The sequence below is a fragment of the Odontesthes bonariensis genome, chromosome 3, assembly GCF_027942865.1.
Source record: "Odontesthes bonariensis isolate fOdoBon6 chromosome 3, fOdoBon6.hap1, whole genome shotgun sequence".
Classification (NCBI taxonomy): domain Eukaryota; kingdom Metazoa; phylum Chordata; class Actinopteri; order Atheriniformes; family Atherinopsidae; genus Odontesthes; species Odontesthes bonariensis.
The window spans coordinates 36,597,040-36,618,649 of NC_134508.1; the positions used below are offsets into that span (position 1 = coordinate 36,597,040).

The 21,610-nt window shown below is 40.6% G+C and overlaps 3 protein-coding genes across 21 annotated transcripts in view; all 3 read right to left on the bottom strand.

The window, feature by feature from the left end:
• Positions 1-1,207: 1,207 nt before the first annotated feature.
• On the bottom strand, positions 1,208-6,264 carry sh2d5 (SH2 domain containing 5). Of its 7 annotated transcripts, none has more exons than XM_075462249.1 (10): positions 6,165-6,264; positions 5,545-5,608; positions 5,369-5,449; positions 5,208-5,288; positions 4,937-5,083; positions 3,912-4,112; positions 3,479-3,653; positions 2,945-3,050; positions 2,699-2,858; positions 1,208-2,171 (listed from the first exon to the last, which is right to left on the bottom strand). In XM_075462249.1, the coding sequence occupies exons 2-10, from the start codon at positions 5,593-5,595 to the stop codon at positions 1,965-1,967; spliced, it is 1,209 nt and encodes a 402-aa protein (XP_075318364.1). In that variant the 5' UTR covers positions 5,596-5,608; positions 6,165-6,264; the 3' UTR covers positions 1,208-1,964. The 7 variants fall into 7 exon arrangements, with proteins under 7 accessions (XP_075318364.1, XP_075318363.1, XP_075318362.1 ...); XM_075462248.1 differs by having other exon boundaries at positions 6,085-6,241; XM_075462247.1 differs by having other exon boundaries at positions 6,070-6,241.
• Positions 6,265-8,427: 2,163 nt separating this feature from the next.
• On the bottom strand, positions 8,428-16,437 carry hp1bp3 (heterochromatin protein 1, binding protein 3). 2 transcript variants are annotated; one of them, XM_075461679.1, is made up of 13 exons: positions 16,343-16,437; positions 15,832-15,912; positions 15,212-15,401; positions 14,188-14,250; positions 13,928-14,084; positions 13,674-13,817; positions 13,275-13,328; positions 12,670-12,809; positions 11,882-11,972; positions 11,446-11,605; positions 10,651-10,762; positions 10,250-10,402; positions 8,428-10,139 (listed from the first exon to the last, which is right to left on the bottom strand). In XM_075461679.1, exons 2-13 carry the CDS (start codon positions 15,896-15,898, stop codon positions 9,332-9,334), a joined length of 2,139 nt encoding a protein of 712 aa, XP_075317794.1. In that variant the 5' UTR covers positions 15,899-15,912; positions 16,343-16,437; the 3' UTR covers positions 8,428-9,331. The 2 variants fall into 2 exon arrangements, with proteins under 2 accessions (XP_075317794.1, XP_075317795.1); XM_075461680.1 differs by lacking the exon at positions 14,188-14,250.
• A 1,116-nt stretch (positions 16,438-17,553) lies between these two features.
• eif4g3a (eukaryotic translation initiation factor 4 gamma, 3a) overlaps positions 17,554-21,610 on the bottom strand; it is a 54,483-nt gene continuing 50,426 nt past the window's right edge. For all 12 annotated transcript variants that reach the window (XM_075461690.1, XM_075461683.1, XM_075461692.1 and 9 more), the window contains 3 exons: positions 20,920-21,001; positions 20,638-20,784; positions 17,554-18,978 (listed from right to left, as the gene is read on the bottom strand). In XM_075461690.1, the coding sequence (XP_075317805.1) occupies positions 18,797-18,978; positions 20,638-20,784; positions 20,920-21,001 (411 nt within the window). In that variant the 3' untranslated portion in view covers positions 17,554-18,796. The remainder of the gene's footprint in view (positions 18,979-20,637; positions 20,785-20,919; positions 21,002-21,610) is intronic.

Below are 21,610 nucleotides of genomic sequence, written 5' to 3' on the forward strand. Positions count from 1 at the left end.
GTAATAACGGATGCATAAATTGTCAATTGTTAAATCCTCGTTAAGTCATTTGTTCAAGCAAGAAGTATGTTATTTGGTATTTACATTTAAAGTAGGCATTTTCACTACAGGATCATTTATATTGGCTGCATAATAAGTTTATCTCTGTTACTAAACTGACACACAAAAGTGTAAGCAATTTCACAGTGCACAATTGTAATAAATCCAATCAACAAAGTCCCCCTAACAATTTATGTCCAGGCCCACTTTTTTTTAGTGAGGAAAACATGCCTTTGAAGAACCTCTGGGGGTCTAGAAATAGTCATCCAGCTTTTGGGATGATGTGTCTCCAGATATATCCTCCAAGCGTCTGGCTACGCTTGAAGGCAGTCTTTTTTTTAACCATTTATTTATCTTCTCACACAAATTTATTAGTGCCTGTGAATTTGTATAGCAATGCCTTGATTTTTTAAATTTTTTTTTTAACTCTCAAATTTAAATACCATATACACCAAAAGCACTTAATAATTTTTTGCTGTCACTTTACAAAAGATTATAGCACTTCGACACATTTTTAAAGTGCATGGAGGGGCTTTATATTGGACATTTAATGTTTTTATTTTAAGTTATATAACCATTTACCAAAACATATTCAAATGTGAACCTGACTTACTTTCATTTTAAAGGTCTGTGGATCAAAAAGTTGAGGATGGGTTAAGGAATTACTGTGCTCCTTCATGTATAATCCTCTTTTGTTTAACTGACATTTCTTCAGGTTATTGAATATTAACGTATCGACTCATTCATGTAATGAGTTTAAGTCAGTGTTGTTTTATTTGTGTTGAGGAAGCCACGACACATATAGCAAAAAAACAAACTTTTAATGCAAATTTGGTGAGAAACCATGCACACACCTGAACTTTCCTTTACCCTTATGGTGTTAAATTGTGTTTTAACCTTTAAACTTTTAACCTGGTTTAGGTTTAAAGCCCGTGTTCACTCTTGTGGATCAGCTGATATCAGCAATAAAAGCACCAAACCATATTAAGTCAATATTTAGTGACAGATTTTCTGAAAATAATTAAATAGTTTTTGAGAAGTTGAGGAAAATAGGTGTAATAGGTTTAGTGCAGAACAGTGCAAGTTGCTTAACAGGTAATCTGCTAAATATCTATGTCAGTATTGGTTAAATCATAAATAAATAGTCATAAATGATGGGACACCTATGTTTCAGTAGGGTGTGGACTGGAAAGAGAAAGCCCGCAATTTATTGTCAAGCAAGGATTAGGTATATGAAAACTGTTGACTTAAGCTGGAAAGTTCTCTCCAGGAAAACAGTATCACATCACTGTGACATCTTGTGCAGAAAAATTTGACCACTACTCTAAAAACCTTATTCTGAACTGCATACATGACCAGCAAAAGAAGTAGAACCATTTCTTTAACAAGAAATTGGACATCACTGTCAGCATCGCAGCTAATAATGTCTAAAACACATACTGGAATGTATAGAAAAAGTTTTTTTTTTTAAAAAAAGAAAAAAAAAATACATTGAGTAAAGAGTAAAATTTGATTAGATATTAGCATTACATCTTTATAAGATCATTTGGAGAAGAAAAAAAAGAAGGTATGGCTTTGCCATCAGTCCCCTGCCACAAATTCAGGTTGTCAGTTTCACGTCTGAAAACAACCTCCCAGTCCCTCACAGGCACATATAAAAATATTTTCAAATTTTACATTGAAAAACAGAAACGCAGCAAAACAGTACGTTTGACAAATAAGTACCCCAATGAAATGTTAAGTATATTATATACAATAAGTGCCAACACCATTAATAGGTGCATCGTGCTAAAAGTTTACAGTTAGTGAAGCCTCCTCACAACACCATGTGGTTTAAGTGATTAAAAATGTACAACAGAAATAAGAGTGTCACTTATTGTGCATCCTCTGAGGTGGGCAGCCTACATGTTCCAGTGACATGAGGTCTACACCCATTCCTTTCCGTGGGTACTTTTAATTTTAGCTCTGTTTGGGCTCTTGTGTAGCTTCGCAGCAGCCTCTGTGTTGGTACATTCCTCCCACTCATAGCAGTGGTTCACTCGCGCACAGCTCAGCAGACACGGCAGCTTATCCTGGGTCTCTGTGTAGTGATCAATCAGCTCAGCAATAGAAGTGAACTCCGTCTTGCATTTCTACCACCAAGACAAACAAAAACATCAAAGTAAAAATCACTCAGAAGTATTTTAGAGTTACTGTGGTCGTCTTTGTGCTACAACTACAGACCCACACCCGTAATACTGGGATGCTACATGGTCAACTGGCCCACTTCCTCTAAACATAATAGAATGACAAAGAAACATTTGACAAATTACCCAAAAGGAACCCAAGCCCCACTATAATAAAGTATATTGATTGACTACTAAATGTGGAAAAAGGTTTGATGGATTTCCAATAAAGTATTAATTAAGTAGACTCAAAATCTATCAATGACTGAGTGGGAACTTGCAGGGGTTAATCAAAGTCTTTGAAAAAACATACAGTGGTATTTATTTTTGGAAGCTGAAAATTATCTATGAAACAATCAGAAAATGACACATTTAAAGCACATATCTATGATGAACATTATTACTCAAGAGTTCAGTCAACATCTAATCTAAAACATTCACCTTTCAGATTCACTCTTTGCTAATAAACCAAGCTGCCATAACTCAATGATTACCTCAAGCAAGAATTTCCCTTTACGAGTGTTTTCTATGAGGTAAGTGGTCAGGCCAGAGGGGAAGCGAATGATGAGAGAACCACATTTGGGTTTTTTGGGATGTGGGCACAGAAGGTATGATCCCAGAACATCATCTGTGAGGAGGGAGTAGCTGCTGTCACTGCAATGCCAAAGAGAAAACCGCTGATGTTTGAACAATCAAATTAAATCTGCAGGGGTAAGATATTAGATGCACCAAGTACTGACGTTGCGATACCAGCCCAGCACCACACCGCTTGAGCCAGAGCTTCTTCTGTTTCGGCCAAGCTCGGAGCCCGGGACCGCCTTGCTGGCCTCTTTTCTTGATCCTCCCCTGCTCCACATCATGTATAAACAGGGAAATCATGTTAAATATGGATTTCTTTTCACACCAAGTAGTAAAAAAAAAAAAAAAAATGATGATATTCCACCACCTATGTTTGTGAGGGAAAGCAGCCACGGTAAAGTTGTACATCTTGTGTAATGTTAGTCTCAAGTAAGTGAAAGGGATTTGGTGATGACACAAACCACCCCCCCCCCAAAAAAATAAAAAAAATAAATCACTGTTTTTAAGCTTCACATAAACACCAGTGAGAGGAAACCCAACAGTGAGAAGCTTTGAGAAAATTCATCATGACCCACGTGAGATGACCGTTTCCATGTCACATCAGAGTGAGGCTGTCCAGCGGGTAACACTGAGGGGTTTGCTTTACCTAATCAATTCTTTGACTCTCGATAGCGCTCTGTGAACACTTGGCCCACCTTGTGATGCATTCAGGCGCTCCTGTAGACCACGCTGTTTGAGCGACGTGAAGGTGAAGGAGCGGTAAGCACCAGAACTCAGACCTTTGGTGCGGATGGCTTTCTTGCGCTTCAGTGAGGGAGAAGAGGTGGGAAAGACATCATCTTGGCTGTCGTCGGAAGATTTGTTAGACTTCTATAAAGAAAATGTCATCTTAGAGCAGGTGGTTATGGTTTGGGACAGTTTTTTTTTGCCTTTTTAGTTCAAAAATTGCATTAAATTTAGATTCTTTAAATGAATAAGTCTGTCAACAGTGCATTACACATATAGAAATGCCTGTTGAATTCAATAGTTCAGCCATTTAAAATCGATGCCTGGTATTAAAGTTTGAGTTTAGTAATTCAGGGTTTATTTGTTGAGTTAAGGAAAAGATGAAGACAGGACGGTCCAAACCTTTGAGCCCAGCAACAAGCCTCGAAAAGGGGCTCTTCTAAAGGAAACCAGAGCGCTGACGCTGAGAGGGAAGCCGTGGTTGAGCAGTGAAGGGTTGCGACGAGGCGCTGAGCCTACCGAGTCTTCCTGTGCCTCTTCAGGGTGCTTCTCCAGATAAGACAACTGGAAACAGCGGCACAGCAGCAGGTTCAGGAACTGGGCCTATACCGAGGAGGTGAGCAAAAGGTGAACAGTTAAACCCACACAGATTGAAAACTTTGACATAATTCACCAAGTATCAGACATTTTTTGGGAGTGGGACCCATTTATGTTGTTTGTGAGGGACCCACTGACGTGATGCCGATTTACGTCAGAACACATGTAAAGTGGGAGTCTAAGACATAAACAGATCAACCACAAATTGAATAGAATTTTAATAGACTAAAAAGTCCAAATTAAAACTATTGGAGACTGTTCCAAGTGATATGTTGGCTTAGAAATATTTAACCAAGTCAGAGTGAAACGTTACAGGATGTGAGTGTTTGACTTCCTGTGCAGACTATAAACATTATTGGAAACCATCTGGCTTTACTACAGCTTTTTTCTCAATGTCCAGCGCTGCTGCTGTCTTTTCTAATCCACTTTCCAAACAAAGCAAAGTTCTTACAAGTTTATCTGAAGGTTATTTTTTAAATCCTCCTTCAAAGAGATCTCCTTTGAAAGAAGATATAATCACCAATTTATCTGGACAGTGATTGGTTCATCCAATTTGTAGGGATCCATTTTTAAACCTGTGCACAACAGAGGAAATGCAACTTGGAACCTTTTTGTAGCGAGGCAAAGGTTCTAAACACCTTGATGTCAACATGATGTCCTGATTCTTCTTTTTTAACTTACAGCTCGCCCTGCCAATGACAATAAGCCGTCCTGATAGATGAGCATGCCAAAACAGGCAGAAACCATGGAACTTTAGGCCCAACCACTACTTTGTGATAAACTTGAGAGCGCCTACGCTGATATAAGAACAATCTCTGGATGTTTCTTACCGCTCTGGCATGTCTTGCTTTAAAAACGTGGCAGTAGAGTTGGGGGTCTGCGCTGCCTGGGTTATGGGAGACAAAGGCAAACTGCGCGTTGACCGGGCGGGCCGTGGACAGAGAGACTCTGCGCATAGCATGAGCCATTAGCAGGGTCTGCAAACAGGGGGGATGACACACAAGTCAGACAAGAACCAGAGACACCAGGGTGACTAAAGCAGGTTACAGCAAACTGAAACCTGTTGTTGTACTAATATAGTCATCAGAAATACTCACTCACACTCACCGTTTCATCCTCATTGTACATTTTCACACCTTTAATGGAGAACTTGAGGGATACCGGCATCCTTGTCTTGCATCCCTGATTAAAGACAACCAGTGGATTAGGTATTCTTTTTACAACTGCTGTTGTGAGGGATAAAATCTCAGCTAAGGACTCACTCTGAGGGACTTGAGCTGTGTGTGAAGTTGCTCCATCTGGTCATCTAAACAGCGGTCATCCACAGGAAATGAGCCCACATACTTGACCAGTGAAGACATAAGTTTGAACAAAAACACAAAATGACACCAATACAGACACTCAGAAGAAAAATAAAGGAGCTCATTTCTGGACATACCTCTGCTGATCGTGTTACTGTACCATGTTCTCTGACCGGGGCCTCACCCATTCTGCCTGTTTTTCTGTCAAACAAGACAGCAACAGACAATCACATCTCATGAAACCAAACATGAGATCCAGAAATAACATGCACGGATTTAAGAAACTTTTAATGCGCAAACAATTTAAAGGGGCTAAAACAAAGACCTGCTCAGAGTGCGCTGTTGTTCACCTCAGAATGTGCAGGAAGACACAGATTAGTTCATATCTACACTTATTTAATGGCTGTGGCTATTTGCGCAACGCTGTTCTGCGCTGTTTGGCCCACTTGTGGCGTCCAAACTGCGGCAAAGTCGCTACCAATAAACGAGAAAAATCCGTTAATCTTTCTCAGTTAATTGGTGTAATTTATCCACGGCGAGGCAAAATTACACGAAACATTTAAACCCGCTTCCGCCCCACCTTACACCGGGACGTCTGAGCTCAGTTCGACGGTTTCACCAAAGCTTTCAACTCCCGAAGGAGCACGGTTCAGAGTCTTCACCTTCAGCTACTCCACCTGTTTTTCGTCTTCCTCCCAGTCCGTAGCTGACAGGAGACACACAGAAGTTTTCTGTGTTTTCACACCTTCACTTTTACCTGCTGCAGCAGCTCCGCGGCTCAGGTGTGCAGCTGGCTCGAGGCGGAGCTCGAGGGAAGGAGGAGGAGGAGGAAGAGTGTAAAGAGGGGCCTGGTGTGAAACTTCTCCTCCAAAGATATTCAATTCAGCGGGAGGTGACGCGTTGAATCACGTAAACCCTCCCTCCCAGCTGTTTCTCTTTCCCAGCTCCACACATTCCCATTTATTGTGCAACACAAGACAGCGGCCCACACCCAGTTTTGGGATAAGACAAAGAAAAGTCCAAACTGTGCATCCATTAGGTCAAATGACTTATCATATATAATAGCCTATATATATATATATATATATATATACACCTTTTACTATTTCATGAAATGTATTAATAGCAATATATCTAAAAAACAAAACAAATGGCGACAAATGCTGGATAACTTAGTGTTACGTAAAAGAATCAGCTGGAGGAGCAACTAATCGGGTTAATTGGCAACAGGTCAGTAACATGGCTGGGATCAAAATGAGCACCTCAGAGAGGCAGAGTCTCTCCAACGTAAAGATTGGTCATGCAAAGAAGAAGCTTTATGTGAGCTCATTTAAAATGGACTGTTGTGTGGTCAGATGAATTTAAATGTGAAATTATTTTTCCAAATCAGAAAAGGGGAACATCCAGCTTGTTATCAGTACTCGGTTCAAAGCCTGCATCTTTGATGGTATGGGGGGGTGCATTAATGTTTATGGAACTGTCAACTTTTTAACTGGAAAGACACCATCAATGCTGAAAGATACGGTAAATACACAATTTAGATAAACACAGGCATTGTCATCCCGATTTTAATTTCTTTTTGATGGACACTGAAAGCACTGTAGGTGTGTAACAGACTAAAACAAGGTGACAACGAGTCTGTGTGAAAGGTAACTCAAAACAATAAAGTTTATGAAAGATAAACTATCTTTAGAGTTGTTGATGGTGTGAACACAAAATATCTGCCAGGTGGAGGAAAAAGAGACAGCCTGGAAGGCCCAAGGCTCATCTTGTTCCTCTAATCAATGCCTACTCCAATCCTCTCCATGAGGAAATTTAAATATTACAAAGGGTCAGCAAGCTACATTAGCTGACCACCTCAGTCACTTTTATTTATACGCAGACTAAGACAGCCTCAATTATTAATGCATGCAGATGCTCACGGTTGACTCTGCTTAACCATTAACCGCTCATGCAAAGTGTGGATTTCAAAAGTAGCCAGTAATGGCACCAGTCTGTTAGATAGAAGTAAGGAGAGTAAAAAGGAAACATTTTCCTCTGACATCTGATAAAGTAAAAGTTCAAATGTATTGAAATACACGAGCAGTACTTTCTGTATACTCATGAGCTTCTCTTTGACATGAGCAGACACGACACTATGGCTTTAAATACTCCTGTCTGCATGATCAAATCAGCTCACCCACCAGCACAGATTAGCCAGGCTAAACACACACACACAGTGAATAATAACACACTCATTAAGCTAAGTGATCTACAACTCAATTTTTATACAGGCAATTTAAAATATATATATATCTTATAATTTGTTAATGCACATAAACTACTATCCTTTAATCAAGAAAAAGGGCTGTTACAGTGAATGACAAGCTGTTTGACCTCATATGCATATGACATACCAAAGATTTTGTTTTAAAGCCTAATTGGAAAGATTTCTATGGTTACATTAAAGCCATTTGGTGAATGTGGAGTAGGCAAATCTTGTCATAAACCTTAGTTGGGTTCAGTAGGCAGGCCCTGGGAAATTGGAGTTGGAAAGCACAGAGATGTGGCATAAAAAACAAACAAAAAAAACATACGTAGCTTTGTGAGGAAGGACAAAAAAATATAAACAAAACATTTTGTTCTGGAGTTAAATGACTTTGATGACCTTCTCATTGCTGATTAAACTAAAATCACCACCGCAGCCGTGTCTCCACCATCTTCATACATCTTTAACCCAACTTATCAAATCATGATCTGACCAAACGTGTTGAAACTGAACAGTTTCTGTTCAAACTGAAAACGGTCACCAACGGACAGAAACGTGTTTTTGCTGACTGTTTAGATATGAAACAGAATTCCAGGAAACCTTTTACCACCAAATTGAAAGCAGGCAATCCATCTTCAAAGAAATTCCATCAAGGACTTCAGTAAAAGGAGAAAAAGAAGAAAAAAAGTGGACAGACATTCGGATAAGTGGCAAACATTCCACCTGCTCAGCTGTTGCTATGCTGAGTCATGACATAATAAATTCCACAAACTTACAAATATAGCCATTTTATTAATGACTTTGAAAAAGCTTAACAACACAAGGAATACATGCATGCAGGGTATGTATGAGCTATTATCCTCCTGTTTCTCATTCACGACACATATTTCTTATAATTTGGTACTAACAGCTGTGACGCAATAAGATCAATTTATGTATATGCTTGCTTACACACATCAAGAGACATTTTCTTTTCCTGAAAAATGACTTGAATACTAACAGTGTTTTGCCCTCCGTTAACTCCTCAACATGGCTCCTGCAGGCATATGTGGGGAAAACTTTTTTTAAAAAAGAAATATAAAAGAAAATCCAAATTCAGTGAATAACAAAATTTGTAAATATGGAAAACATTTAAGATTCTGATGCAGTACTGTATGGTCAAGGTGTTGTAATTTATTCTGATACATAGGACAATCCCCTTAAATTCTATATTTTATAAAGTGGCAAACATTAGTAACCATTTGAACTCCTCAACCCAAATGTGAACTCTAAAAACAGACACTCTTCACCCCTCCAAAAACACTGACATCTCACTTCATTTGAGATTAGGAATGTGTGCTGCCAGCACCTAAAGAGTTGATGAGAAACATAAAAACAGAAGTCACTACATGGCTCTAGTTACAGTTTGCTGGATGTTGCTATGCTTTTCCGAGCTGGCAGCTTTAACGGCAACACTGACCGAGCTTTTCTATGCATGGTGATTAAAAAGGAATTTCAGAAATTCTCAAAAGTACAGCTAACGTAACTGGTAGGATAACGTCCTCATTCTTCAATCTAAATAAAAAATAACCTACTACTTTAAAAAGGGCGACAAATGATAAAAATAGAGCACTGAAACAAAGCGGCAGACTGCTGCGTAATCAGCGCAGACCAGTTTGGGGAAGGCAATCCTGGGTTCAGATTTTCCCTCTCTTGGACTTTCGAGGCGACGGCTTGCCTTTTCTGCCTTTTGCCTCTTTTTTGACTTCAGGCTCCTCAGTGGACGAATCCACGGACGCAGACCGTCTGGACCGGCCTTTGGTTGCCTGCCTTTTAACTGGAGGTTCCTCAGTGGACGATTCCACGGACGCAGACCGTCTGGACCGGCCTTTGGTTGCCTGCCTTTTAACTGGAGGTTCCTCCGGGGACGATTCCACGGACGCAGACCGTCTGGACCGGCCTTTGGTTGCCTGCCTTTTAACTGGAGGTTCCTCAGTGGACGAATCCACGGACGCAGACCGTCTGGACCGGCCTTTGGTTGCCTGCCTTTTAACTGGAGGTTCCTCCGGGGACGATTCCACGGGCGCAGACCGCCTGGACCGGCCTTTGGTTGCCTGCCTTTTAACTGGGGTCTCCTCAGGGGACGATTCTTCAGATTCAGATGGCTTGGACCTGCTCCTTGTCGTGCCCTTTTTTCCAGCCGTGTCCTCTGGGGATGACTCTCTGGACAATGGTCTCTTGGACCCCCTTTTGGTCAGCTTTTTAACAGCTGGTGTTTTGGGCTTTCTCGAAGGTGCGCCTCTTTTGACAGGTGTTGCTGCAGATTCTTTCTTAGCGGCCGACTGTTTCCTTCCTGATTTCTTGGCGGAAGATGCTGCTTTCTTAGCGGGAGACTTCCTTGCAAGTGGGCGTCCCCTGCTTTTAGCTTTTGTCTGACTGCTGCTCCGGGACCTCCTAGTTGGTGGAGGACGGCGAGCCTTAGGCGGAGGCCTCTTTTGAGAATTCCTAAAAGTGATTTCAGGTTTAAGAGAAATCATAAGTAGAAATATAATCACACACACGACCACATGAAACTGTGAGAGGATTATAGAAACACTTGAGACTTTTACACGCACCTTCTACGGGACGGGGCTTCATCCTCAGACTCCTCCTCTTCCTCTTCTTCCTCTGACTCCTCATCTTCCTCATCTGAAGATTCAGCTACATTCCTCCGTTTGGTTGGTTTTTTAGGAGTCTCTTTAAACTTGTCTGGATACAGCGTGGTAGGACTAAAGAGAAAGAAAAATAAGATTCGAGATGTAAAATAAATCTACACCATTTCACACAATTGACATATTTAATATACCTCAATATATGACATTTGTGGGCATATTCTTTGCAAAAGCTACCAACTGATCAACCTGATTAAAATTACTGGAAAATCTTTTAAGATTACAAACTGTAGTATAGTAGTTTGCAGGCACAAAGCGTGACATGGAAAAATTAAACAATGGGATATTCTCCTGATGGAATCTACCTCGGGTAGAACGGGAACGAGAGCTGGTATGTTCCTGTGAAACCGTGACCGGTGATCTGCTCCATCCAGCCCAGCACTTTACACTTTTTCAGGGTCCTCCTCAGATTGGCCACTAAAGAAAAGAGTGACAACATTTTGCATTTAGTACGTTTGGGTATTATGCAACAAAATAAAAAGAAAATGCGCGCTACAAATAACTGCCCTGACAATAACATTTTCTTTGTACCACAGGCTAGAGGTTTTGAAACAACCTGTACACATGCTGTACCTTAGCAGAACTGCATGCTGGGTTTAAGATGGAAGCTTAAGAGGTCGAGGTCAAACAAACCTTCAATTTCAGCTGATTACAAGGACTCATTTCACTGTCTGAATCAGCAGTTTCGCACTAGTGACGGTGTTGCTGTCAGTTGAGCTGTGCCATAACCTCATATTTAAAGATGAGGAAACAAAAAGTCTACAGAAACAATTACAGGGTGAGGAGTCCTGGATAATTGGCCCAAAAGCTGTACATTTCTAACCCAAATTTCTTAAGACTTAACTTTACATTCAACTGAGATCAACATTTAAATCACAGGGTAGAGTTTTGAATAATTAGCTACTGCAAACAGACTGAACATCCAATAATTACTGGAGTCTCTTATAATCAAAAAAATAAACATGAATGCAAACATTTTATATGAATTTAATTAAGATCTTTTCCAACTGGAGATCAATCATCTGAAAGTCCTTGTGACTGAGTCAGACCTGACCTCAGAAAGCAGTCAAAGGTCATCAGGAGCACAGACAGAGCCTCACCCAACTGATTCTCCCTCACGTCCTTGTTGGCATCTACTAGATATTTGCGTAGAGATGTGGTGCTGCAGGTCTTAGGCTCATTCATGGCTGTGATAGCGACTGTGATGGCATCTTCCACGATGCCGCCCTTCGGCAGAGTCTTGTTGCCAGGGCGCTTCAGCTGAGGCACAGAAAATTTTTAATGCCAACATGTAAACAAACAGCCATTACCACTCACTGACATAGCAGGACAGAACCCCTGATGCCCGAGTTGGCCTGTATTTCACGTGAAAAGGGTTAGGGAACCAACGACAGTTCTGAAACGGCCGATGAAGTAAGAAATGAGCACTGTCCTAAACCAAAGGCCCTTTTTTTAAAATCAGCAGAATAACAAGTTGTTTTGCTAAAGAACTGAAATGTGTGGCTCACTTTGGAACAAAATCATTCTGAGGTTTACCTGGAAAGTCCCTCTGGCTCCTTTCCCAGTGATTTGCTCCAGGTATCCTTTTTCTACTGCCTTCAGCAGGGCGGTCTTCAGGACATCTGGCCTAAGATCAAACCAGTTTGTAAATCCCACAGTCACAAGAGAAACTTGATGTTTGTGCCTACCTTCATTTTTCTTACTGTAGTGTGGGAATGCATGATGATATTGAGCACGTCACTGACCAGTTAGGTCTTTATAGTGTAGTAATATATATTACACATCTGATTGGCCGACAGACAAAAGTCTAATTTACCCCGGCTGTCGCTATTGTCAGATCTTTATTGGGGAGAGAGGAAGTTTGTTAAAGTAAAATGAGGTTCACAATTGAAAATATCTTGATAATGTTGTGAATGTAAGCTTAAGTAGTTTTAAATAATAAAAAGAAAAAAGTGCTATTAATGTAAAAGTGGAAATAAGATGAGGGAAAGACAGGATACTCTGAAAAGTGGAAAAATATGTTGATAAAATTGTTAGGCCAATCAGCAAATACAGTGGTATGATAAAAAGGAGAGACTTTGATTGTTACTGTTGGTTACAGTGAGATTATGGACTTTTATCCTCGAAAGCATTAAACTAAGTTGCTTGCATCTATTTAATTTCATATCATTTCATATCATCAAGTTGTTTTTTTTGGAGGGGGTCAGTCCGTCAGGTTGTTAATATTATGAAAACTTATCAACCTTGAATATATTCATTGGAAAATTCCTTGGGACCGGTTGTTAAAGTGGAACAGTGAAGAGTTTGTTGTAACACTGCATTACCTGTTTTCAATGTTGAGGCTGGGGAAGTGCTGCTCCAGATACTTCTTGATTAGGTTGTAGGAGGCCTCTTTGGGCTCACAGAGCCGAGTGATGATGAGAGGAAGCGCATCTCCCAGAGACTCCTGCTTCTCTTTTGCTTTCTACAAAAATTGTTTATTTTAAGATTAGAGAAAAGGAAAAGTTTCAAAGGAAAAATGAGAGGCACTGTTGACACTAAATCTTTGATAGAAGTATCAGACCAGTGAAAGACTGTGCTCTCCAACTGAAGGTCCTCCATACATCCTTTGCTCTATCCATTAACTTTGGTATCACAGATAATATCTAACATGATATAAGGAGACCATTACCACTTTTTGGCTTAAACATAAAGCAAAAGCTAGCAGCTTCGCCAGGAAACAGAGTGAGACTACCAGCATGACTCCATCCAATCATTTCCAAGCTTCCAATGAGCGCTACTTAGTGAACATGTTATTACTTGTTTGTTTCATCAACACTACAACTGAAGTGCTAAAACAGTTGTTTGCTGTTGAGAAGACAGCCTGTGAGCCAATCCCTGCCTTCTTCCAAGAGACATCGAATACAAAGTCCCCTCCGATGTAACGTACCTGGGGAAGTTGCTTTCCAATGGCGAATGTTCCCGAAAGACCTTTGCCCTTCAGCTGTGAGAGAACGATAAAAACAAATGTAAGTGGGGCGGTCGGTGGCGTAGTGGGTTAAGCAGCCGCCCCATGTACAGAGGCTACAGTCCTTGCTGCAGCTGGCCCCGGTTCGACTCCCGTACTGAGCGTCCCTGTGCTGCATGTCTTTCCCCTCTCTCTGCCCCCTGCTTCCTGTCTCTCTCCAACTGTCCTCTCATTAAAAGGCATAAAAAGCCCCCAAAAAATACTTTAAAAAAAACAAAAACAAATGTAAGCACAAACATGGCACTATTCCCGGGAAGTAAAACTTCGCTTTAAATGAACGCTGAAAAAGAGCAGAGGGTAGCATAGAATAACATTCTTCACCTGTTTGATGGTGCCCTTCTCCAAGTGTTTCTTCATCGCTTTCTTGATGAGGAACTTCTTCTTCTTGAGCTCTATCCCAGGGTAATTTTTCAGAATATACTTCATGACAGATTGGAACGAAACCCCAGACCTGACGTTAGTAGACTGCCGAGAAAACAGACAAGAAATCACACAGACGCCAAGAAATAAAAAAAGCAAACGTCATCACGAGACTGGCTTGGTTGAAGTTAGGCGCTCACAGGATTTGTACACACCGTTATAGCTTCGACAAGGATGTTATCCACTTTGTTCTGCGTGCCTGCAAAGTTGGTAACAGGAATGTTTTTGTTTGCAGTGACGCTAGCCCACGCAGGAATCGTCCGTTTCACCTTCTTGGCTTTGGATTTCTCGTACTTGTAGCCATCCTTCATCCTGCCGCCAGAAGGAGCAACACAAGTTCAGTCAAGAGGGACGATTCTTTACAAGCGATATTTCACTGTGATTGTTACCACCCTTATGTTTATCACATCCTCACCTTAGTAGGAGAACATAGCAGTGTGTTGCGCACTGTCCAGCCTCGCAGTCCTTGCATTTCTCACTTTGTCACCGACGGGAAAGACAAAATCAAGTTTCAGAACATCTGTCTTTATGACCACCATGATAATCTGACCCTAAATGAACTGAAATGCCACTCAACTATGTGCTGAAACAAGTTTGCTGAGTTAAGGTCAAAAAGAAAAAAAGGAAGATCAAATTTACAATTTAATCACCTAAAAAGCTAAATTTCTGTCCTTCACATCACCTGTGACAAACTTTTTTCCCCCAGAAATATCCAACCTTCATAATACTGCCAGGATTTCTATATGTTTTTGTCTTTTCTTTCCATAGAAACTGTCAACGAGGCTTGCGACTTGACTTATATGGTCAAAAAAAAAGTGTCCACAAAGCATTTTTTTCCTGAGTCCCAGCATCTTTTTTCTGAGCACAAAAGGTGCTGGTGTCATCCTGGTAAAGAAAATGGGGGAGAAGCCGATACGCCCGTTGTGTTGTTTATCCCTCGTTGTATATTTCAGACAGAAGAAGCAGACCACCCAAACACAGAATGCTGCTGGTGAGTTTTCTGCTTTCATTAGCGTACAAATTACAAGCTTGTTGTGAACCGTGTAGTCTATAATATCCTAAATGGAACAGCTTTTTGGATAAAGCTCTCCCCAGCAGGACATTAAAAAACACTAAGTGGACACACACACAGCTCAATGCCGCTCTTTGTCTGAGTTTAAGATATGGACTCTGGTCTTAAATCATCAGACTGTCTTGATGCCAACGTCTTCTGCTCCTGGACTCCTCCGAGACTGCGGGCACATCTGTCTGTTAACTAATATACAGGGCATGAATGTGGCTGTGACAGGTCACATCTTTTGGAAATGCAACACTGCAACCATGACAGGAGCAGTCTGCTGTTATCCAGCAGAGGTAAGGATAATAAACAGATAAAAGTGCTATCAAAGTGAAATATCGCAGCGTTTTCACTTGCATATTAAGTCTCTGTTGCAACTCACTCTTTCTTCGCTGCCTCTTCCTCTTCTTCCCCTTCTTTCTCTGCAGAGGCTCCTTCTTCAGCCTTCTCTCCATTCTCTGTGGGCTCAGTATCACCCTCAGTCTCATTCTCCTCACCTTCAGCTGGTGCTGCTGAAGATGCTGCCTGGTCCTCGTCAGCAGAGGGCGACTCTTCTGAGGAGGCTTCAGGCTCTTAGGAGACATTGAAAACAAAGTAGTAACAGTACAATAACGGAATATGCACAATTTATTCATTTAATGGCTACAACTTTGTTTCTAATGTAAATGTAATGTAATTTTTATTTATTTTATATTTATTTAATTTTTTTAATTCCTGCTCATAAATTGAACCTCTGACATGTAACTCTGAATAAAAAAAGAATTGTTAACCTTCCAGGTCAAATTTGAAATGTTCCAAAACTTTCCAGGAAACACACAGTACTCTACAGGTCTCATTAAAATACACCTGGAAAAGCAGCAGAGGTCTTCTTCATTTTGAGTAAGCCGAAAAAACCCAAACCAAAGCAGTGTGTGACAGTGGGTTGAAGTGCAGTAATAACTGCATGTGTCCATCAGTGGGTCCAAGGGGGGTGGTTCACGTGATGGACGACCCCAGCCTCACCTTTCTCTGCAGCCGCGGAGGGGGTCTTCTCCTGGGGTGGAGTTGCTGCCGCTCGGCGAATCGGCATGATAGGAGCTTTACCTGGACACCAGGAAAACTCATTAGCACCAACCTGTTTTGGGGGCCATGTTTTCTTTTGTATGTGTGCGTGGTTCAAATGGGCCATTGCCAAACCCACTTCATTCATTGAGGCCCATTTTCCTCAATCTGAAAGAAATATGTATTTTCCCACAACGCAAACCACCTTCAAGACCCGCATATCCGCCTGCTTTTTCAAACTGATTACAACCATGTTCTCAAGAACCAAAGGTCGAGCTGCTAGAATTTCTTTTGTCAATTTCGCCATTTTGTCCGTCGGTTTAGGAACACAGTAATGGCGTCGCACAAGGCAGATGAAATTCATTTCAGCTGAATGGAGCAAAAAAAACCGCAAACAGCTACTTTTTCCAGCAACGAATCCATGCAAGAACGTGTTTCGCAAACAATTAGTATCCCTGCGACTCAAACTTACCTTTTACGTATCGGGAAAACGTGAAATACTTTAGGGTAAATTTCTGCACGATCCTTTATTTCGATTCCTCCGTAAACGAGCCCCGCCCCGCTTGGACCGCTGATAACGTGCAGCGTCACGCGGCACGTCGAAGGATTCCCGCTGACAAGACTTTTCAAAAATAAATGCAAAAAAAAAAAAAAAAAGTGGCGGCAAAAGAAAGGGAAAACAACAACAGCTGACCACGAATAAACAAAAAAAGATGGATATTAAGAACAGAATCTCCCTGTCCATTAAAATTAGAAACAAAACTCCCACAACATTGAAATGTCTGTAAAAGAGCAAATTATCCGTTTTTATCTTTATGTGCAACATTCAGACTGAATAGTAAAATTAATTTATTTTACATTGGCCTTAAACAGTCAAAATGCGATCTCAATATTTAAAGTCGTTAACATCTAATGACTATGTCTTATATTAGGATTTCAACTAGTCTGTACTACATTTGTGGACATATTTCATGTTACTCAGATGTTGTTAGCTCGTCTCTTCTCCACCATCTTCAGCCATCTTTCTTTGAACCACACTGGCCACTACAACGTAAAAACGAATTACTTTCACCTTGATGAATCAGATAAATATCGTTAACTGTATTTGAATTCTAAAACTACAGCTGTGGGAAAGTTTTCACCGGACGTTTAATGGTAGGCCTACACACTCATGGTAGCTGTAATTTTAGAATATCAACAACAACAGTATTTGTATCCAGGTTATAACGGAGATGCGGTCCGAGTTTACTCTGCATTAAAGTGATAGTATTTACAAATGAACAGACAAATATCAGAAAAGTCAAGAATTTTGATTCAGTTAACCAAAAAAAAAAGAAAAAAAAAAGCATGAAATAAACAATTCATGGGAATTTAATCTAACAACAGAGGTCTGATTATTCACAATGATGCATTATTTTTTGTGGGTAGCTTTGAATGCCTCCTCCACTCTCAACTAATTCAATCATAGATTGGTCTCTTGATCATTACACTTGATTGCTCCTTTTGTAAAATGTTCCTTGACCAAAAACTTCTTCCCACTGTTTTAGCCAATCAGTGGGTTCAAAAAAGCTGAAAACTAACAATTCAGACGCAGAATCCAATGAAAACCTGCCGCTTTTGAACCAGTCATCAAAGCATTTACCAGTAAATACACGTGATCTATTAAAGGCGACAACGGAGGTGTAAAGTTCTTGTAGTTTTAAAGACAAATATTTTACACGACTGCTCAGACATTGTGAAATGACTGTATAGATTACATACAAGCAGGAAAAGAAGTGCTTAAACTGCTTAAAAGGAAAGTAACTGTACTTTTTTTTTTTTTAGGTCCAGTTGCTTTCTTTTTTTAGCACCTAGAATTAAGATGAGGAATCAAAAAGTGCTGCAACAATTGCAGGGTGATTCATTGTGATCATTGATGCTCGAGTGGTTCAGCGGGTGAAATTAGAGCCTTCCAGCTGCTCCGGTTGCCCCTCCAGCTCAGGTCAAACGGCTCTTCTCGGTCCAAATCGGGAACACTGAAAAACCATTTCACACATCAAGCACACAACTAAAGGCACCCGGCAGGCCACGTTTCCAACAGTGAAAAGAAGAAGTAATGAGAATCGGCACCTTTTTTTAAATACATTTTTTGTCTTTAATGTATTTACAAGCTTTAATCTGCTCTGTAGGTCTTAAGTATTACAAGCATCTCATGTGCAGCGACCCTGGCCGTTTGCTTTTAAAGTTGCACCTTTGCTCATTTCCGGGTTTGTTCGTCTGCTTTCGTTTACAGTTTTGATTTGCTTCTTGGATGCGTACTACTACCTCTCATGAGGTGCATGTTCATATCAACGCAGGGCAAGTCATGGCTGAGGGAAATACTTCCGGGTTATTACAAGATAACCTCTGACCTGGAAAAAGCGTTATAGTTCCTCTTTATTTACTTTTTTTTTTCTCTCTTTAATTTCTGCTTCCCCTTCATCCCAAAATAATTTTGTTTTTACCCTGTTTTCAACCAAACAGCGTGAAATCCAGGGAGGATATTCATCTCACAATTATTTTGTTATTATCATTAATTATATTGTTACTTCTGTCATGTTCTCCTTGTGAGCATCTGCAAATGTTAAATAACTTTCATATTTGCAGTCCTTAAAAAAATAATAAATTAAAGAGTCCAGAACCTATGTATCTTTTAAGTCTCTTCTTAAAAAGTAACAAAAGAAAAGTAAGTTAAAATTTAAAACAAAAATATTTTCTATGTATGATACAGGTATTTAGTGCTTCCACCGTTGGAATCCAAACTCAAAATGGCGGCATGTTTCAGAACCGTACCGCAGAAAAAAATTCCAGCCGTAAACATGTCGTCCTGTCTGCGCAGCCATTTTGAAAGTTTGCTCTGCTGTTGAGGATGCAGTTCTACTACGTCGAGTCCCGGGTGTCTCCCTCGTCAATTATCCTCCGACTCCTCCTCCGCCTCCCGCAGCCAGGTGAAGAAGGCCGTGACAGACTTGAGGGCCACACCCTTCCCCTGCTGCTCAGCGGGGTCTTTGCTCGTCTCCCACTTGTAGAAAGCGTCCTCCGAGATGACGTCCTCGTCATACAGACAGTCAAAGAACATCCGGAGAAGGTCTGCCAGAGAGCGAAAGCACAGCCGTCACCTCACATGCTCCCATCACAAGACATTTAACACCAGAAGGTGAAATTCATTCTGTTCCAGCTTTTCTTTGATGCTGCTAAACAGAACCCCTGCCAAAAAACGAAGCCTCTATCACTTTGTTATGAAGCTTTAACATGTTGAGCTCACGTCTGAAAAGGAGCCGCTTTTCTGTCAAAGTCTAAATAACTCGTAACCCATCAGATTTATTTAAAAACTGCATGATGCATCGTTGAAGGCTGAAGAGGCCCTGAGATTAAATGTGTTCATTATACTAAGAGTAAAATCGCTTAAACTCTCATGTCGTAAGCACAAAAATCATAATAATAAAAAAAAAATAATAATAAAAAAAAAAAAAAAAATAGCAAAATGCATTCAGACCTGAGGTTAAATATTCAGATTATTTTCTCTGGCTCTAAAGTCATGCTGCATTATTTCTTAATGGGTTATTAAACCAGAAACTACCGTTAGCTTGATACGAGGCAAAATTAAATCAGTAACTTTTGACCTGGCACAATGAAATGCCTCTTGTGCTCACGATGGTCAGAAAAGGCAAATTAATTAAAAATCCAAACAACAAAAACAAATGTCGTTCCAACTCTGCAGTGACGGAACATGCATCACATTTTGCACTGGAACTGTGGCTCTTTCAGCTCTCTGAATGACCTGCAGCCAGTGGAAAAGATCAGACAGACAACAACTGTCATGACTCTTGGATCAACTAATAAGTTTTTGATTTAAATATATTTTTCAATAAACATAACCATCTGCTCCTATAGTTACAAACTCAAAAGTAATTTGACAGACTTTCGCTATTATAAGACTTTCTTTTAATACTTTAATACAAATCTTTAAGTACCTGAAACTCGTGGACGTGTGAAAGTCTGAGATTCTTCCCTTTTGAGGCTTGACGGGATTTTACTGCAGCTGCCTTAAGATGCTGCCTCTTTGTGTGTCTTTTTGACCCTCACTTCTCTCTTCGGTTCAGAGTATTTTCAGCTTCTAAAAGTCTACTCTTCAGTCATCATTTCAAATCCACAGAGGTAAAATGACGTCCAAAACATATGAACCCGACTACATATAATTCCTGAAAATGATTTTTTTAAAAAGGCATTTGTTCCTTTTGTTCTTTATAGCTGTAATTATTCATAAAGAGATCTACTTTCAGTTTATCAGGCACATGCAGTCGCTGCCCGTCAGCACTTTAAAACATGTTGACCTTCTTAAAAGTTCTTATTGTCTGTAATTAAATTACAGTCTTACTCATAGAGAACTGGGCTGGAATTGTTTTGAGAAGGAGTTTGAATCAGGCCGTTTTCTCCTCCTCTTAAAACTTCAAATCATCTAAAGTGCCATTTTAAGAGTTAAAAATTAATTCTTGATGCTGTTAACAGAAATTCCGGATTCACAATTGATCAAAATAAACTCTAAATGGATAAAAGCTCCCAAATAATCAAAATGTAAACTCCTGCAATTTCAGGACAAACAGAAAACCACCTTTGCTAATCAGTGGCTTCAAAACAACTTCTAAATGGAGCTTGCGGTTAGATCATGTTCTTTACATAACCATAGCTGAGAAGAATCATGCTAAAACACGTAACTGGCAGTAAGTTTAGCTCTGTTGTGGCACTTACTCGGAGGCTGATCGAGGGCAACGATCAGCGCCTGAAGTGCATAAAGTGCTTGCAGCTGTCGCTCAGTGTCTGAGTTAAGGTACTTGAGTAATACTGGCAATCTCCTCTGGATGATGGCCGTGTCCACTCGACAGCTGGTGTTATCATCTGTTGAGTAAAGCAGGAGGAAGAGTGAGGGCACGCTGAGCTGCTCTGCTCAGAGTTTGGCAGGGCGCAAATATTGCAATCAGCGGTGCTATACGAGAACAGAGGAGTGCCTCCTCCAGGTGGCGGAGCACTTACCTTTCACTGCTGCCTTACACACAGCCGTCATCAAAGCCCTCAGGAAGGGAGACGAGCTCATCTGAGACTCATCGAGGTTCGCCTGGAAACGGAGCACAATGGTTTAAAATGTCTCAGCTTAGGAGCGATGCTTCCCGACAAACAAGAAAACGATTTGAACAAAACCTCAACGTGTTAGAAGGAGTCGACTCTGAAACCAGCAGCACGTTTGGGTTCAGAGAAAGCTTAAAACCTCATCCATCCTCAACTATGCTTACAACAGAACACATGTTTAAAGCTGCTTTCATCTGTGCCATGTAGTGTTTTTGGAAAAAGTCCTCTGACCAAACACAACAGACTCGTACAATCCTTTGTTATCCATCATGTCACATGACAACTAGCTGTCCACCGAGGATCCGACACTCAGCACAGGTATTAACCGACTCTGCAGTCTTTGAGCCGCCACCTGACTGATGGTAGGTGAAGTAGTAAAGTGGCAGCTGCACTGCAATATGTAGTGCTTTTATCTAAAGTGCTTTGTTATTATATTCACACACACACACACACACACACACACACACTAACGGCAGAGCATCCATGCAAGGTGCAGGCCTGACCTTCAGCGGTAAGTGAGGGTTCAAACCACCAGCTCTGGTATTAGAGGACACCCGCCTGTGATAAGCTGATACTGTTGTCAAACACACAAAACCTG

Excerpts from the sequence above, each read along its gene's own strand:
- sh2d5 (XM_075462249.1), bottom strand. The coding sequence starts at position 5,595 with ATGGGTGAGGCCCCGGTCAGAGAACATGGTACAGTAACACGATCAGCA. Across the intron at positions 5,450-5,544 it reads CAGTAACACGATCAGCAGAG|TATGTGGGCTCATTTCCTGT; the intron begins GTATGTCCAGAA and ends TCACTGGTCAAG. Across the intron at positions 2,172-2,698 it reads AAGGGAAATTCTTGCTTGAG|AAATGCAAGACGGAGTTCAC; the intron begins GTAATCATTGAG and ends TCTTGGTGGTAG.
- hp1bp3 (XM_075461679.1), bottom strand. The coding sequence starts at position 15,898 with ATGCCGATTCGCCGAGCGGCAGCAACTCCACCCCAGGAGAAGACCCCC. Across the intron at positions 12,810-13,274 it reads TTGGAAAGCAACTTCCCCAG|AAAGCAAAAGAGAAGCAGGA; the intron begins GTACGTTACATC and ends CAATTTTTGTAG. Across the intron at positions 10,763-11,445 it reads CGTGAGGGAGAATCAGTTGG|TGGCCAATCTGAGGAGGACC; the intron begins GTGAGGCTCTGT and ends TCTTTTCTTTAG.